Source organism: Nakaseomyces glabratus, chromosome M, assembly GCF_010111755.1.
Source record: "Nakaseomyces glabratus chromosome M, complete sequence".
NCBI classification, from domain to species: Eukaryota; Fungi; Ascomycota; class Saccharomycetes; order Saccharomycetales; family Saccharomycetaceae; genus Nakaseomyces; species Nakaseomyces glabratus.
In genome coordinates this window covers 1,028,801-1,043,205 of record NC_088963.1, presented here as the reverse complement: position 1 = coordinate 1,043,205, position 14,405 = coordinate 1,028,801, and the positions used below count along the sequence as shown (strand labels likewise).

The 14,405-nt window shown below is 37.0% G+C and overlaps 7 protein-coding genes across 7 annotated transcripts; 4 read left to right on the top strand and 3 right to left on the bottom strand.

Moving 5' to 3' along the window:
• Positions 1-60: 60 nt before the first annotated feature.
• GVI51_M10307 (phosphatase PAP2 family protein) lies at positions 61-1,407 on the bottom strand (the record flags this gene model as incomplete). The annotated part of the gene is made up of 1 exon (XM_449795.1): positions 61-1,407. One exon carries the CDS (start codon positions 1,405-1,407, stop codon positions 61-63), a length of 1,347 nt encoding a protein of 448 aa, XP_449795.1.
• A 750-nt stretch (positions 1,408-2,157) lies between these two features.
• Positions 2,158-3,981, top strand: BYE1 (Bye1p; the record flags this gene model as incomplete). The annotated part of the gene is made up of 1 exon (XM_449794.1): positions 2,158-3,981. The coding sequence occupies one exon, from the start codon at positions 2,158-2,160 to the stop codon at positions 3,979-3,981; it is 1,824 nt and encodes a 607-aa protein (XP_449794.1).
• A 1,524-nt stretch (positions 3,982-5,505) lies between these two features.
• GVI51_M10263 (uncharacterized protein) lies at positions 5,506-5,958 on the top strand (the record flags this gene model as incomplete). Its single annotated transcript, XM_449793.1, has 1 exon — positions 5,506-5,958. One exon carries the CDS (start codon positions 5,506-5,508, stop codon positions 5,956-5,958), a length of 453 nt encoding a protein of 150 aa, XP_449793.1.
• A 1,879-nt stretch (positions 5,959-7,837) lies between these two features.
• On the bottom strand, positions 7,838-8,251 carry RPL14A (60S ribosomal protein eL14; the record flags this gene model as incomplete). Its single annotated transcript, XM_449792.1, has 1 exon — positions 7,838-8,251. The coding sequence occupies one exon, from the start codon at positions 8,249-8,251 to the stop codon at positions 7,838-7,840; it is 414 nt and encodes a 137-aa protein (XP_449792.1).
• A 1,501-nt stretch (positions 8,252-9,752) lies between these two features.
• On the top strand, positions 9,753-10,034 carry SFT1 (Sft1p; the record flags this gene model as incomplete). Its single annotated transcript, XM_002999558.1, has 1 exon — positions 9,753-10,034. The coding sequence occupies one exon, from the start codon at positions 9,753-9,755 to the stop codon at positions 10,032-10,034; it is 282 nt and encodes a 93-aa protein (XP_002999604.1).
• A 1,285-nt stretch (positions 10,035-11,319) lies between these two features.
• Positions 11,320-12,513, top strand: LAC1 (sphingosine N-acyltransferase LAC1; the record flags this gene model as incomplete). The annotated part of the gene is made up of 1 exon (XM_449791.1): positions 11,320-12,513. One exon carries the CDS (start codon positions 11,320-11,322, stop codon positions 12,511-12,513), a length of 1,194 nt encoding a protein of 397 aa, XP_449791.1.
• Positions 12,514-13,065: 552 nt separating this feature from the next.
• MRT4 (mRNA turnover protein MRT4) lies at positions 13,066-13,785 on the bottom strand (the record flags this gene model as incomplete). The annotated part of the gene is made up of 1 exon (XM_449790.1): positions 13,066-13,785. The coding sequence occupies one exon, from the start codon at positions 13,783-13,785 to the stop codon at positions 13,066-13,068; it is 720 nt and encodes a 239-aa protein (XP_449790.1).
• Between the last annotated feature and the right edge of the window lie 620 nt (positions 13,786-14,405).

The following is a 14,405-nucleotide window of genomic DNA, read 5'->3' as shown; positions in this document are numbered from 1 at the left end:
GAGAATAATAAAAATTAGAAATTATGATCATAGGGTTTCTTTGAAATCGTTAATCGAGGTCTAGAATGCAGATGGCTTTCTTGCTACAGGAGGGTCAGTCAAGTCAGTTGTGGACAAATTTCCCAATGATGTATTTGAAGTTGCGGACGACCTGGATAAAGATTCCATTCTATCAAAAACCGATGCTGGTGTAGAAGTGTTGCTGCTTACAGTACGCATATTATCCATATCCATATCTAACTCCAACTCAAGTCTACCATTGCTGTTACTCCTAGAGTCGATACTCATTGTTTCATCGTAAGTTCTTAATGGAATATTCTCGACGTGCATCTCTGAGTCGGTGTTCAACGGATCAGAAGTCTTAAAATCATACTTCGATACACTTGGGTATGCCCATCTTGTCAAATAGGAAGTATTCACCACTGGCAAATGATAGTATTTAGTGTATTGGAAAATCACATAAGATAGCACTGAGCCGGCCATCAAATCAACGAAATAGTGATGAGTCAAGTACATAGTGGACCACCATAACCAGCAAACGTAGAAAATAAATAGTGGTCTTAAAAATGGGAAGCAGTAGGAAAAAAACAAGGCCTCCATGGTGGCACATCCGGAGTGTAAAGATGGGAAAGCGCCAAAAATAACCGAGGAGTTAGCGAATGCGTTACTGTATAAGTTAATGTGAAGTAGCTCATCGATTCTAGCCAAACCACCAGGGGAACCCTTCATGGTGTAGTTAGCACTCTCTAGTCCGTATAGGATTTTATACCAAGGAGGAGCAGCTGGGAAGAAATTCTGAATCATGACACCGATTAGATTCATGTATCCAAATGCAAATGCATAGCCCTTCAAAATTGTTGGTGGACCGAACAAGAACAAAATCAACGCTACCACGAAAGGTGCACCAAAGTGGAACAGACCGTATGGGATCCATGCGAAAATATCCAAAACAGGATTGGTGGATGTTGCTAGGATATCACTCAAGTTATCACCGTATAGCACTGTTTCAATAGCAGGCAACGCCTTGACTGTGATAGGTGGTCTAATATCTGCCTTTAAGTATGATGAAGTGAAATAAAGTGCCAACCAGGTTAGGATAGGCAATGCATTAAAGAAGAACTGCGAAGTTATGGGTACCAGGAACAGGAGAGTTAAGAATGCATAAAACAGCAACTTTAGAACCATTGGTGCAGGGTTCATAATTAGCACAAACAACCAAACAGAGCCCATAAATGTGTAATGACACACGTCCTTGTAGCTCAATAAATGTGGGTTAGCCTTATAATGTCTGTATTGAGACCGGAGGTACCTTACAGACTCCATGGGATTCCAGCCATATTCCAAATCTGTAGCACTATGGTTAGCCGGCCTGTCCTTAAGAAACCAGTCCCGTACCTTAAGAAACATTTGTTATATTATTTTAGATCGATAGCCTTGATTTGCCAGTATTAGTAATCTTCTGTTATAGTGTTAAGCGTTGGCTAACCGGGAAAGGCTCTTTTAAGCGAATGTATGCGTGTCTCAAAGGAGTACTATTCTTATTATATACTATTATATAATTATTAAAACAAGGAATACTATTAATAATATTATGTGTGGGATAGGGGCTCTAAATTTCATGAGCGATGAGCTTTGTTTTGTTATTTTGGCAACTGTTGACAAATTTTTTTTTGGCCTCCGGGATGGGAGGGAGTGATAAAATGAAGGGGGATTTCTCGAAGGATCCGTTTTTACTATATTTGCTAATCTCTCTGCTAGGTGTTTCCTTGTCTGCTGCTTCGTATCCCACTTTTCAACAGTATGCCAAATGAGGGAGAAGGAGAACAATGGGGGGCAGGTGTCAGATGTTTATTTTGCCATTGTTCTCAGGGGAACTAGCGTGCTCTTCTGAGTGGCACCTGAAGTGAGGGACTTGCGTAATTAAAAATTTACTGGCTTCGGGAACTGCAACTGTAGTCTACGAGTGTTGATGCCTTGCCAATACTTGATGAACTTTATAGCCTTATTATTCTTTGTATTTCACGTGGAGTCACATAGAACGTTTTTATAGTCACTGGCTAATACATTTAGTGCCGATGCCCTTTAGAATATAATAGCAACGGTTTATAATTGCTAATATTACGGCTCACTGCTAGGGACGAACTAGTAGGACTGAACATGGAATCGCTGCGGAAATCTAGTAGAAGTACGAAGGGGAAGAATACATACCTGGAAGTACTTAGGAGACAAGAGGAAGAAGAGTACGAGCAGCGAGTGAATCGACCTAAGAAAGAAAAAGTACAGGAAATTGTACATTGTTCACCATGTGGAACCACTGATGCTAACTATGTTGAGGATGAGGACCCTTATGGGGAAATGATTCAGTGCGATCAATGTGATACTTGGCAACATATCAATTGTATGTTACAAGTAAAGGATATCAAGGTACCAAAAGAACTAGAGAATTCTGATGATGTGGACTCTCTGAGTAAACTTTTAGTGAATTCAGAGGACAAGTATTATTGTGACAGATGCATTTATAAAAGTCAACTACGCGAAGAAAGACGTGCTTATAAGGAATTGAACAAATCCGAGATGATTGGTGATAACGATATACTAGATGAACCAAAAGAACATCCAGATGAGTATGTTGATGATCAAGATGAGGACCAGGACTTTATACTGAGCAAAGATACCGCCAATATTGCTGAAGTTGATGACGACGAATTCGTCGAAAACGACGATAATAGGGTAAAGAAGGATAAAAGGAAACGCAAACCCAGTAACAGTGCTATAACAACTACCAAAACTGTACCCAAAAAGAAGGCGAGGGTTATTACCGATGATCAGACCGAAACTGAAACTATACCCTCAGAAGACTCCTATGCGAAAGTCCGGACAAACGCCAGAAAAATGTTGGTTACATTATTCAAAAATTATATTATACCAGATACATTAAAGAACAATGTCTTTGAGATTGTCAAAGGACATGATGAACAAAGTATCTCAGATGAATTTGCAGAGGAGATGGAAAGTAAACTCTTTTCCCATTGTAGGAGCATAAGCAACTATAAAACACTTATATCTGTATATACAGAAAAGGTTCGTGTTCTATTCAGTAACCTGAAAGATCCAAAGAATCTTAGTCTAAAGGAAGCTGTTATTAACAGGCAACTTGATTTAGAACAATTGGTCTCTATGTCAGCGACCGATCTAGCTAATCCTGACCTTCAGAGTATGAAAAAGAAAATAGATTCCCAGAAGATAGACAGTTTGGTTATACCAAATCAACCATTAGATAAACTTAAACAAGATAACTCCGAGGATGACCATAATTCCTTTGAATTCACCAATCCAACATTTACAAAAACTTTCAATCCTAAAGACATACATGAGTCTAATTCGAATAACAGACCGTACACTACTGACTCTCCAACGAACAGCTACACAGATGAACCTGACAGTATGAAAAGTGATAGTAACAATGGTGTTGATACAAATGATCAGAATATATTGAATGTTAAGTTTAAACTGGATTATAACGAGGTAGATCTGAATGTAGTTGGTACATTCAAATTTTTAGGGTCTACGCTTTTAGACGAGAATCAAGAGCATAAAATATATCAAGCTGTAGTAGGGGACGGCAAGTTGATATATGAAGGAAGGTTACATACAAAAATTGCTACGGAATATATTTCTGAGATAAAAACTACAAGAGCTGTCTTAGCATATCAACTTTTACCATCAGCATCACATAGGGAGAAGTATGAACAGCTGGTAGAATTCATGGATGATCTCGATAGAGTACTTGGGATGAAACCTAGGAAACCTTACGTCAAAAATATGTACATTTTAAGTTCTCTGCTTGGCAAACTCCCTGATATCCTGCAAATACTGACCACAGATGAAAGTATTGCCAAGAAGAGAATTGACTTGTCACGAATTAATGATAATGATAAAACCTTGTATTTAGTGGTTGTTGTTAAGCCAGAGATTGTATAACAATTCATGAAATAATGATAAACCATGTGTGGCTACAGTAAACTAGATACTGAAAACTTATCTTTGTAAGACTTAAGAGTCTTGTACCAAATTTACCATTTAGTGATGGTATTCCAACATTCTCCCTATAATAGTTTCGGAATATATCATAAATGTTTTACTGACTTCCGTTCGTGTCTTATAGATATGAAGGATGCAGTGAATGAAATAGAACAGCAAGATAGACTAGAACAATTTGATATCTGGTATTATGAACAAAGACAGTAACATGGACAACATAGGCTCCCTGATATAATTTTACAAGAATCTGAAGTCAGGTAACCTTTTGATAAACGGACAGAACTCATTGGACTTCTCTCCGGCTTCCAACTCATTGTTATTTTCATCTTGTTGTAAAGAGTCATCGAACTTACATTTCAAGAATGCTAAGTACAGATTCACCACAGAGATACTAGCAAAAAGGTACCAACCTTGCCCGAACACAATACGCAATACAAACAGTACCAGAAAACCTAACTCAGCAGCCCATCTTTCCTTGATATATAGTGTGGACTTGTCCACATAGAATTGGTACAATTCTTATACTTTTGCACAAATACAATGAATGGCTTCAAAGATACCGATTCACCAAGAAACTTTCTATTTTATTTTCTATTTATATTAGCAAAATTGCTGACCCTTCAATATTAACTGAAGTCAAATTATCCATACAGATCCCAGACTTCAGACTTCAACTTATACTCGATAATATACAGGCTTCAGACTTCATTATCTAGTGGGGGGAAAGCCAAGTTTGACAAGACAAGCAAGACTTGAGACTTGGTTTACCAGCAGACAGCCCCAAACTAGTACGCATTGTGAGTTCATTGTTCTGCAATAATAACTGCACTAGGGTAGCTTGGCACGTATACAAATGCTCATCGCGAGGGAGATTGATATGGTTTCTTAGAATATGATGGGTGCAGTGTTTAACATGATGAGTGTTTGGTTTGCGTCTTCTAGCTCTAGGATTCCCTTGCGCTGTGATTGATATGAGGACTGATATGCTGTACACTGGAACCGTACAGTCATGCGGAAAGATCCTCGAAATATGTATCCAAGTTTTGCCTAAATCTCCTATTGCTTATGAACTGTTTTACAAAGTTCTTTCTTACTAACTTGTCAAGTACCATGATCTGAAGCAGTGGAACTGTGTGTCTCATAGCTAATCCATGGGGATCTAATGACCCAAGCGATGGCCCATGTAACACACTGCTTTCATTTGGTCTGTACTAGCATTATCCTTAGATCTATGCCATAGTTCAACAGAAAAGATATAATGCGGTACACAAATCAGTGTATGGATTGTCCTATGATTTGTATCTGATGCAGTTTGCGACGTATTTCATATCATTGTACTGTACTGTAATATACAAGTATTCCGAACTTGCCGCTAGGCAGTTCTCTGATAGATTTCCATTATATTATTCGCTTAATGCCGAACCCATCCCAATATCGATGGCTTTATTATTAATAGACCTCGTAATGCTGGCGGTATCTAGTATAGTTTTTTTCAATTGTGGAAATACCGAGCTACTAGAAACGTTGAGCAATGAATCTCTTTTACTTATATGCATTTTCTTAATGATTTTGATATTATCCTATTTTACCTATATCTGTGCGGAATATAACTTGCCGGAACGTAATAATGGTAGATTCGGTGGCTACTACATAGAGTATGTCAACTATTTATGGGTGATTGGACAGTTCTTGTCGGCTGTCAAATACTTACCCCAGATATCTTTAAATTGGATGGGTATATCAACCAAGGGCTTACCCCCAAAATATCTTAAGATTTCAATAATAGCAACTTCGGTCTTACAAGCTTCTAACCTTCGCACATTCATTGATAATTTGGAATTTTATCAGTGGTCATTTAATCCAACTCCAAGGATGGTCTCATTTCTTCAACTTATTTGGTTAGGTATCATTTACTAACAACATTATTATGCATATGCAATGAATAAGCCATACCTTAAACGCATCTATGAATGAGCGAAACATTTGCATTGCTAAGAATATGATACACCGATGTCTGGTACATTATTATTGTATATATTTTAGGTTTTACTTATAGATTTTAAAAATTACCATAGATATATATTATATTAATGCATAGTTTGGTCTGAGTAACTACACTAACTATTTACAGAAAGTGCCAGAGCAATCATAATCTCTTACTTAGAGTGGGGAAGCTACCTTAACTTTAGCACTTAATTGCTTATGTGCTTCATTACTGAAGTCCTCCAAGTTTACAGTTTTGTGTATTTAAGAATATTGTCCAGTTCTTGTTGAATATTTTCTCTCAATTGACCATCTTTGGTAACAATTATGGCATTCGATTCTAAGTCTAATGAATATGCCCGCCGAGTATCATTGGATGACCCAATATTTATAGTTCTAACTAGATAACATTAACCTGAATCATCTATACGATCAGTAATCCAAACTCCTTCAGTATGACAGGATCAGCCATTGGGTTTATTTACAACTACTCTTTACCATTCTCTTGACGTTATAGTATCAGACTTACTACTCTTTCTTACTTTTTTCAGGAACTTTTCTTCATATATATAAATGAGCTCAGGTACACCTCCCAGGCATTTCGTAGAATTCAAAAACTACAGTACCCGCTTCATCGCGGCAACAGGATAATGCCTACCTTATATCTGAAAGCCTGTTAAAATAGCTTGCTGTTAAAAAACCATTAGTTTAATGGAGCCATACTATTAATCAATTTCAAAATTGCAGGTCTCTCTGTTAATTTATCCTAAAAGTTTTGGAATTAGAAGTAAAATAAGATCCCGGGTATACTGTTACTTAATATTCCCCTAATTCATCATACAAAATATTGGGTCTTCTCGTTGTACTTAAAAATTCAGTTATTAGTATTAAGAATGCATTCAGAAGTTACATCCTTCCATGAATAGGCCATTGGTGAAATCGATAAAGGCTACAACATTATATGTTTCCAATTGTTGTTTTAATATTCTACATTGTAGATCAAAGCGCTACTTATCTTATACAATAGAAAATAAAAAAGTCTAAATTCATCCCGCTGGAATGAATAATATTTGTCCTGTCCGTCTGTAAATAATCTTTTAGAAATATTGGCGCCAGAGAGCAAAACTACGTAGACAGTCTTGTGGCAGAGAGGCACAAAGGTGCTTCTATTAACGATTGAATGAGCTACCCAACCAATCCAGAAATACAGATAAGTTATATACTGTCTATGCGACTCTCTTGCATGCGATGTTTTATAAACATTAGACTCAAGAATAATTGGTATAATTTGTAAAATGATATTTTTTAAATTATTGAATAGAATACAAAATAATTGTAGATTTAAAGTTTTAAAAACGTTGTGCTTTAGTTCCTTCTTTATTATTCCTCTAACAGTTATACCAACCAAAATTTCTATCACAACTCAGCCACAAAGATTAAAGTATCATAAAATGCAATGATAGCTTTGTTTTTACCATAATAAAAAGACGACATTGGTTGATTTAGCCAAGAGTATAATTCAAAGAAACAAATGGCGGAAAAAACTAAATTTCAATATCCTTGTATTGTAAGAAAATCCCACTGTATTATATATGTATTAGAGTAGGAAATGTAGTCAAATCCAAGCATGGTATCCATTCAATTTTCCCCAGATATGGTGCTTAAAAAGGTCATTCGGTCTTTTTTAAATCCCAGTTTGTTATATTTGAGGTAATGCGTAAAAGTCAGTGGTAGGGTGTTTCAGGTTTTGTTTATATTTTTAATAAAAAAGGCGATATAATATTCTTATCTTATTATTTTAATATTTCCCGATTTAAGCCTTAGCCAAAGCCTTCTTGACAGTGTATCTCTTTTGCTTCTTCAAAACCATAACTTGGAATCTTTCGAAGTCGGACAAAGCAGAACGTCTCTCACGTTGAGCAATCTTCTTAGCCCAGGAGGAAGCCTTCCAGGATTCAGTAACTTGAGCGGCAGCCCACTTCTTGGAAACAATGGAAGTTCTAGCACCTCTTGGCAAAGTGAAGGTCAATGGAGTCAAGACAACTTGACCCAAGTTAATGGATTGTCTTGGGACACCAGTTTCTGGACCGTCAATCAAAACTTGCTTTTGGTCGATGATTTCAACGATGGCGGCCAACTTACCAGCGGATTGGCCCTTCTTGACCAAAACAACACGACCAACTTCAACCAATCTCCAGTTAGAGTTTCTGACAGTAGTGGAAGACATCTTTGCTCTTTCTATAGTGCTTTTGCTTGAGGCTATTGAAAGTTGCAAATGCAAATACAAAATCCTTTATTTCTTATATGTCTCTATTAAAAAATATCAATATTATCTTTCAGATATTGCCCATGAGCGTCAATACCTACCAAGAGTAAACCATGGTAGAATGGGAACCCACTACGATTAATTGTTAACACAGCCCAATGAGAGTATCATTTGGAAATCGACGAGAGGCCATATTTTGTCAGAAACTTGCGAGTCCCCCGATCGTTGAGGCAAGAGCTCGTGTCTGCTTGTGCTGATGTTTCTGTGACCGAATGCAAAAAGTTTGAGAATGGTACTCGTTGCTGGTGAGTGTCTGTGCTGTTGGCAGTGGTACTAAGCCTGCTAGGGTGGAGCTTGGCCCTGAGCTAGGCAGGGGCTGGTGCCAAGTTAGGCAGAGCTGGAACTAGAGCTCTGTAGAGTGGACAGTATCCTAGGCAGAGAGGATACTAGCCCAACAGGAGGCAATAGGAGGCAAGAGGAGACTGGGCAGGTGTCCATAGCGGATTACACAGGGTAAACAGTATACAAACTATCCAGGGAACAGCTCCCAGGCCAGGCAAAGAGTGATTCCAGTTGGTGTCCCACCACTAGAAATTGATGGGATACGGTTGTCAGTCTAGAAGGGGGGTGCTCTTCACAAGATGTTTACCATCCTAGGCTGGCTGCTGGTACATCCATGCGTTAGTGGATTAAAAGAGAAATGAAACAAGAACAACTGATGAAAAATTACTACTTTAGGTAATCTATGGGGTTTGAAGATTTAAACTTGAAAATCAGGTAAATCGTAGAAAATGTTCTGATACTATCCCAATAGACAAACGCCGCAGAGAAATAATGTGGCTGTGGGCCAGGTGTATGGGTTAGCAGCAGTCACAACATTTTACATGATTTTTAAGGTGATAGAAGTCCTAACTGGAGAAACTTGTAATGTAGAAGCCTTCCCTAACCTGCAGTGCAATCTTGGAAAGTATATAAGAAGTGGAGTAGATTTATGATTTCAAAAGTGCAGAAGAACTCTTTCTGACTAGTGGTTTCCTCGAGGTTAAAGTAAAGATGACATCTGACCTCTTAGTAGCGATTCTCAGGTGAGGATCACTAGTTTTTGAGGGAGAAATGACCTTCTTGCTAACTGACATGATGAATTAATTTGCGATTGAGGATGTATATACCTGGGACACGCCTAGTCCCACACACTAAGGGTTTATACAGAGCATGCGAATATTTTACTATTCTGATATTTACTTTAAATTCTTGAACTTGTAAACTCCTGTACACGAAATCTTTTGTATATATCTCTTCTTTTTTTTTTTTGGCTTGAGCACCAGGAATAAATAACAAAAGTGACGAAAAGGGATTTTAAGACAGTATACTCTAATAAGTGCCAACGGAGGAAACATAACTTGAGATTTGGCTATAATAGTACTTCCCCATTTAACAATATAGACTAATACATTGATAAGCAATGTCTAGATACCAAGAAGCAGATAATGACAAGAAGTTAGAGTCGCTGGCGACCAAACTGTCAACTTTTAGAAACATTAATGAAGACATAGGACGTCAAGCACAGATTGACAGTTCAGTTATTGATTCGATTTCAGAATCATTCTCTAGTTTACTGAATGATTTAAAAAACTCTTCCTCCAGGCTTACGCGGTCTATGTCTATGGGGTCAGGTGTTTGGCGTATGGTATTCATAGCCCTTTCAGTGTTTTTCATAATTTACACATTGTACAAGTTTTTTTAATATAGTCAACTGCATTGAGATTTGATTAATACATTACATTTAACATTGAGCTAATTCCGAACACAAATGGCTTGTCATTACTCTAATTTAAATGGAGGTCCATAGGGCATTTAAATCGACCCAATGTGAATATACTACTCAATATCTTAAAATTTAATCTATTTAACGTCATTTAGTGTATCAATAAAAGCCCAGGAGTAGCATACACAATTTAGAGGGAGTTTTTATAGAAGCACATTTCAATAAAGCCAAGTTTTACAATAAAATAATATGCATTGTTGTAGTATAGGACTGTACCCTAATGGTATAACATGATGAAACAGATCTTGCTCCACTTGCAACCGTAACGAAATATATCACTTTCTGTACAGACCTTTCAGAGGCAGAATAACAAAAAAAAAGAAATTCCCATAGGTTATGGTACGGGATTGTTAACACAGAAGAGTTCGCAGTGGTATCTATGCGAGAACAATGGGAACTGATCTACGTTTTTCTTTCTTTTTTTTTTTCTTTTCTGGATCCTCTTTCGTAGTAATGGGGTAGCCTTGGAGAGCCCTCTCTTTCCTATTTGTGGTATACAATTAAAAATATCAGGTCACAACGCTCTTTACCATTCTTTACAATACAGGTAGAGATTCGAACTTAGTGCTGATGACAAATTCAAATGGAATATCTTCCGCAAGTGAGTTGAGTAGATTTCCCCCAGAACGTTTAGTGTACAGACGAGCAAAAGTCCCGTGGGCCAGAGTGGTTATCCACGGATAGTGCTTATCGATAAACAATGGGAAACGCGATAGAAAGTCGAATTTTTTTTGCTTTCCGTTCTCGAGTGCAATTCATGCACAGAAGATGTCAAGGAATTATCAAGGGCATTTTGGTCCAGAACGTTGAAGAGAGAAGTGCCGTAGTACCAGCCCATAAATACTTAGAATACGAATTTTGACCATCATAGTCTCTACTGTAATGAAGTGGGCGAAAAGAATGCAAAAAAAAAAGAACCAAAAAAAGGTCTCGATGTTTTGCTATCTTTTCACTCTCTTGTAGAAAGTCGTGTTTCTATTACGTCGATGAGGGTTTTCTTCTGAGAAACATGGGGGTAGTTTGAATAGTAAGAATAAATGCCACGATATATATATATACAACACTTGAGCATATAACAAGTCTGTCACTAGTGATTCTTTTATGCGCCAACTACTATTTCTTACCAGATATATTATAGGGCATTTTAAATAAAGCCACTAGAATAATTAAGGTAACTCATTTCTAGTAGCAAATAACACCCCAAATGCTAAAAGTCGAAACAAAGCAGAGACCTAGACGTGCTTCGTCTGTGGGAAACATTGACCTGGGTGACACGGTGCCCGGCTTCGCTACCATGCATGAATCGAAAGCATCGAAAGTTGCTGCAAAGAGACGTCATGAAAGACTAGCCACTCAGCGCAATCTAAAAATGACCACCAAACTCTATTTAAAAGCTAGAGATTACAATTATCATCACATGTGGTTCCTGCCGTTGTGCATCCTAATTCTTACATATGCTGCTTATTTTGGAATCTCCAATAAGCGCGTTAAAGGCTTTCTTCATATGTTTGTCGCGATATCATATGAGCAAGAATCTAATCCTCAATACTATGGAAAAGGTATAAAGGATTTGGCGTTTGTTTTCTTCCATATGATATTTTTCACTTTTCTGCGTGAGTTCTTAATGGATGTTATTATCAGAAGAATAACCCAATGGCTGAACATCACTTCAAAATATAAAATAAAGAGAATGATGGAACAAATGTTCTCCATCTTTTACTATGGTTTTTCGAGTCCATTTGGTGTCTATGTAATGTACCATTCTGATCTGTGGTATTTCAGAACCAATACAATGTACAACACTTACCCAGATATTCTAATCCCAAAGCTATTCAAGGCTTTCTATTTGATCCAAGCAGCATTCTGGGCTCAACAAGCATTTGTCTTGGTGCTACAATTAGAGAAACCAAGAAAAGATCACAAAGAGCTATGCTTCCATCACGTAGTTACACTTCTATTGATATGGTCTTCTTATGTGTTTCATTTCCACAAGATGGGGCTGGCAGTTTATATCACAATGGATGTATCTGACTTTTTCTTGGCATTATCCAAGACCTTGAACTATATCGATTCCCCATTAACAGAAGTTGTCTTTGGTATGTTTGTTTTGGTATGGATCTATTTACGTCATGTTATCAATGGCAAAATTTTATGGTCTGTGCTAACTGAATTCAGAACCGAAGGCCCATACATTTTGAATTTCGCTACTCAACAATACAAATGCTGGATCTCACTTCCAATTGTATTTGTGCTAATATTTGCACTTCAAGTACTAAACATCTACTGGCTGTTTTTGATCTTTAAAGTTCTGTATAAGATTGTTTGGCAAGGTGTTACTGAAGATGTCAGAAGTGATGAAGAAACCGATTCTGGTAGCGATGAGCTGAAAAAAGATTGATCCAGTACTGGGAATTCATTTACAATTGGTATTTATTTACCCAAAAAGCATTAAAAATCATCGTTATAGTCCAAAAAAGTAAAAAATCCTTCAAGGATTTACCAAAAAATTTAATATTCGTCAATTGCACTACTGATAGATCAGGATACTCAAGATGACCTCTAAACTATCAGTGGTTCTATAGTAATAGCATTGATATGATCGAATAACTGGAAATATATGATGAATCACGGACATTATACACTTCATTTCTTCGCTTGATTTTAACCAAGTTTGTTACGATTACTTTCATTTTTTTTATTTTTTCTTCATTAAATATACTCTATACACTTATTGGGAAGAAAGACAGCATCTTAGCATAGTCTTCTGATTTAAATTAATTTAATAAGGTTTTCTGGAATTCTTAGAAGACTTTTTGTTTTTAATATATCTATTTTAATATACAGTAAAAATTTTTGCAACTTAAATGAAGATAAGTGCTGGGGTTGAAGAGTAGAAATGCATAAAATATTTGAGTTATTCGTTGAGAATAAATTTTACTAGTAATGCCTATCAAGCATCTTGTTTCTTATTAATGTTCAATTCGCTGACGGTGGAGGATTCATTGTCGTAATATGCAGAAATGATAACCTTGAATTGAGCCAAAGCGACACCAAATTGTTTCAAGATTAGCGCTTGACGAACATCCAACTTTTGGCCCTCTTTACAAACAAGGTACGGAGCTTCAAGGGTAATTTTACCGGCCTTAATCTTTGTTGGCATCTCATACTTGTTTCTTAGTGTTGGTTCCAAAGAGTGGGCCATTGGAACATCTTCTTCAATGGGAATTTGACCACCACGAGAGTAAACAATACCTTCGGGCACTTCAAAAGTGATTGGTGCTCTAGAGTTTGGTCTTGAGTAATCCAGTCTTGAGTAAGCCTCGAAATATTCCTTAACAGTGTCAAGAGTCTCATTAGTAAACAATAGACCAATGACACCCGAACAGTACTTCGTAAGTTTACTCAAATTCTCCTTATATTCTTGTTCTCTAGTAGTACCAAGCGCCTTCTCCAAAACTTTTCTCTTACCCATCAACAACTTGGAACCAACCCACGCCTCTCTTATTTCTTGCAAGACAGGCGTTCTAACATCATCCAACTGTAACACAAAGACATACTTGTAAGTATCCAATGCTTCTCTCACCTCATCGAAAATTCTCTCTTTGTTCTCTCTGCCCTTCTTATCGGTTTGGGCTAATGTCACCAACTTCGAACGCTTAGATCTTGGCATATTTAACTTCTCCTTGTCTTACCTTCTTAGCTCTGTTTAAACAAAATAAAAGACACAACCGATACTATCACCAGCTGTACCAATATATGTATACCACAGACGATTGGTGATGCTCATCGGCCAAGCTCATCGCAATTTTTTTCACTCTGAAAAATTTCCAACACTTCTGTACGAAAATCACATGACAGTTATATTGCAAAATAATAAAATAGCCAACCGCAATGGTATATATGTAATTGATCTCACTAACAATACTACATGCACTTAACTATTTAGACCAGTTCCTTAATATAATTTACATGCTATATAGACTTATATACATGTATCTCGCAATGTTTTAGGAGTAAACTTAAAATATAGTATAGATATCATCGGCGTTAGCTTCTCCCAAAAGTTATATAGGACTGCACAATGCACTGTAATGAAATGTCTTAATATTGGCATTACGACCCAAATATATTGATCTGCCATCTTTGCTCTTATTTATGTGTTTTGTGATAACTCCCCATTCATGCTGCGCACATAAGGGCTCCGATCCCAAAAAAAGCCATCACAAAAATTGCACAAACGTAGAACAAGAATGATGTATTACATTAATTAATAACACACAGTGCAGCACA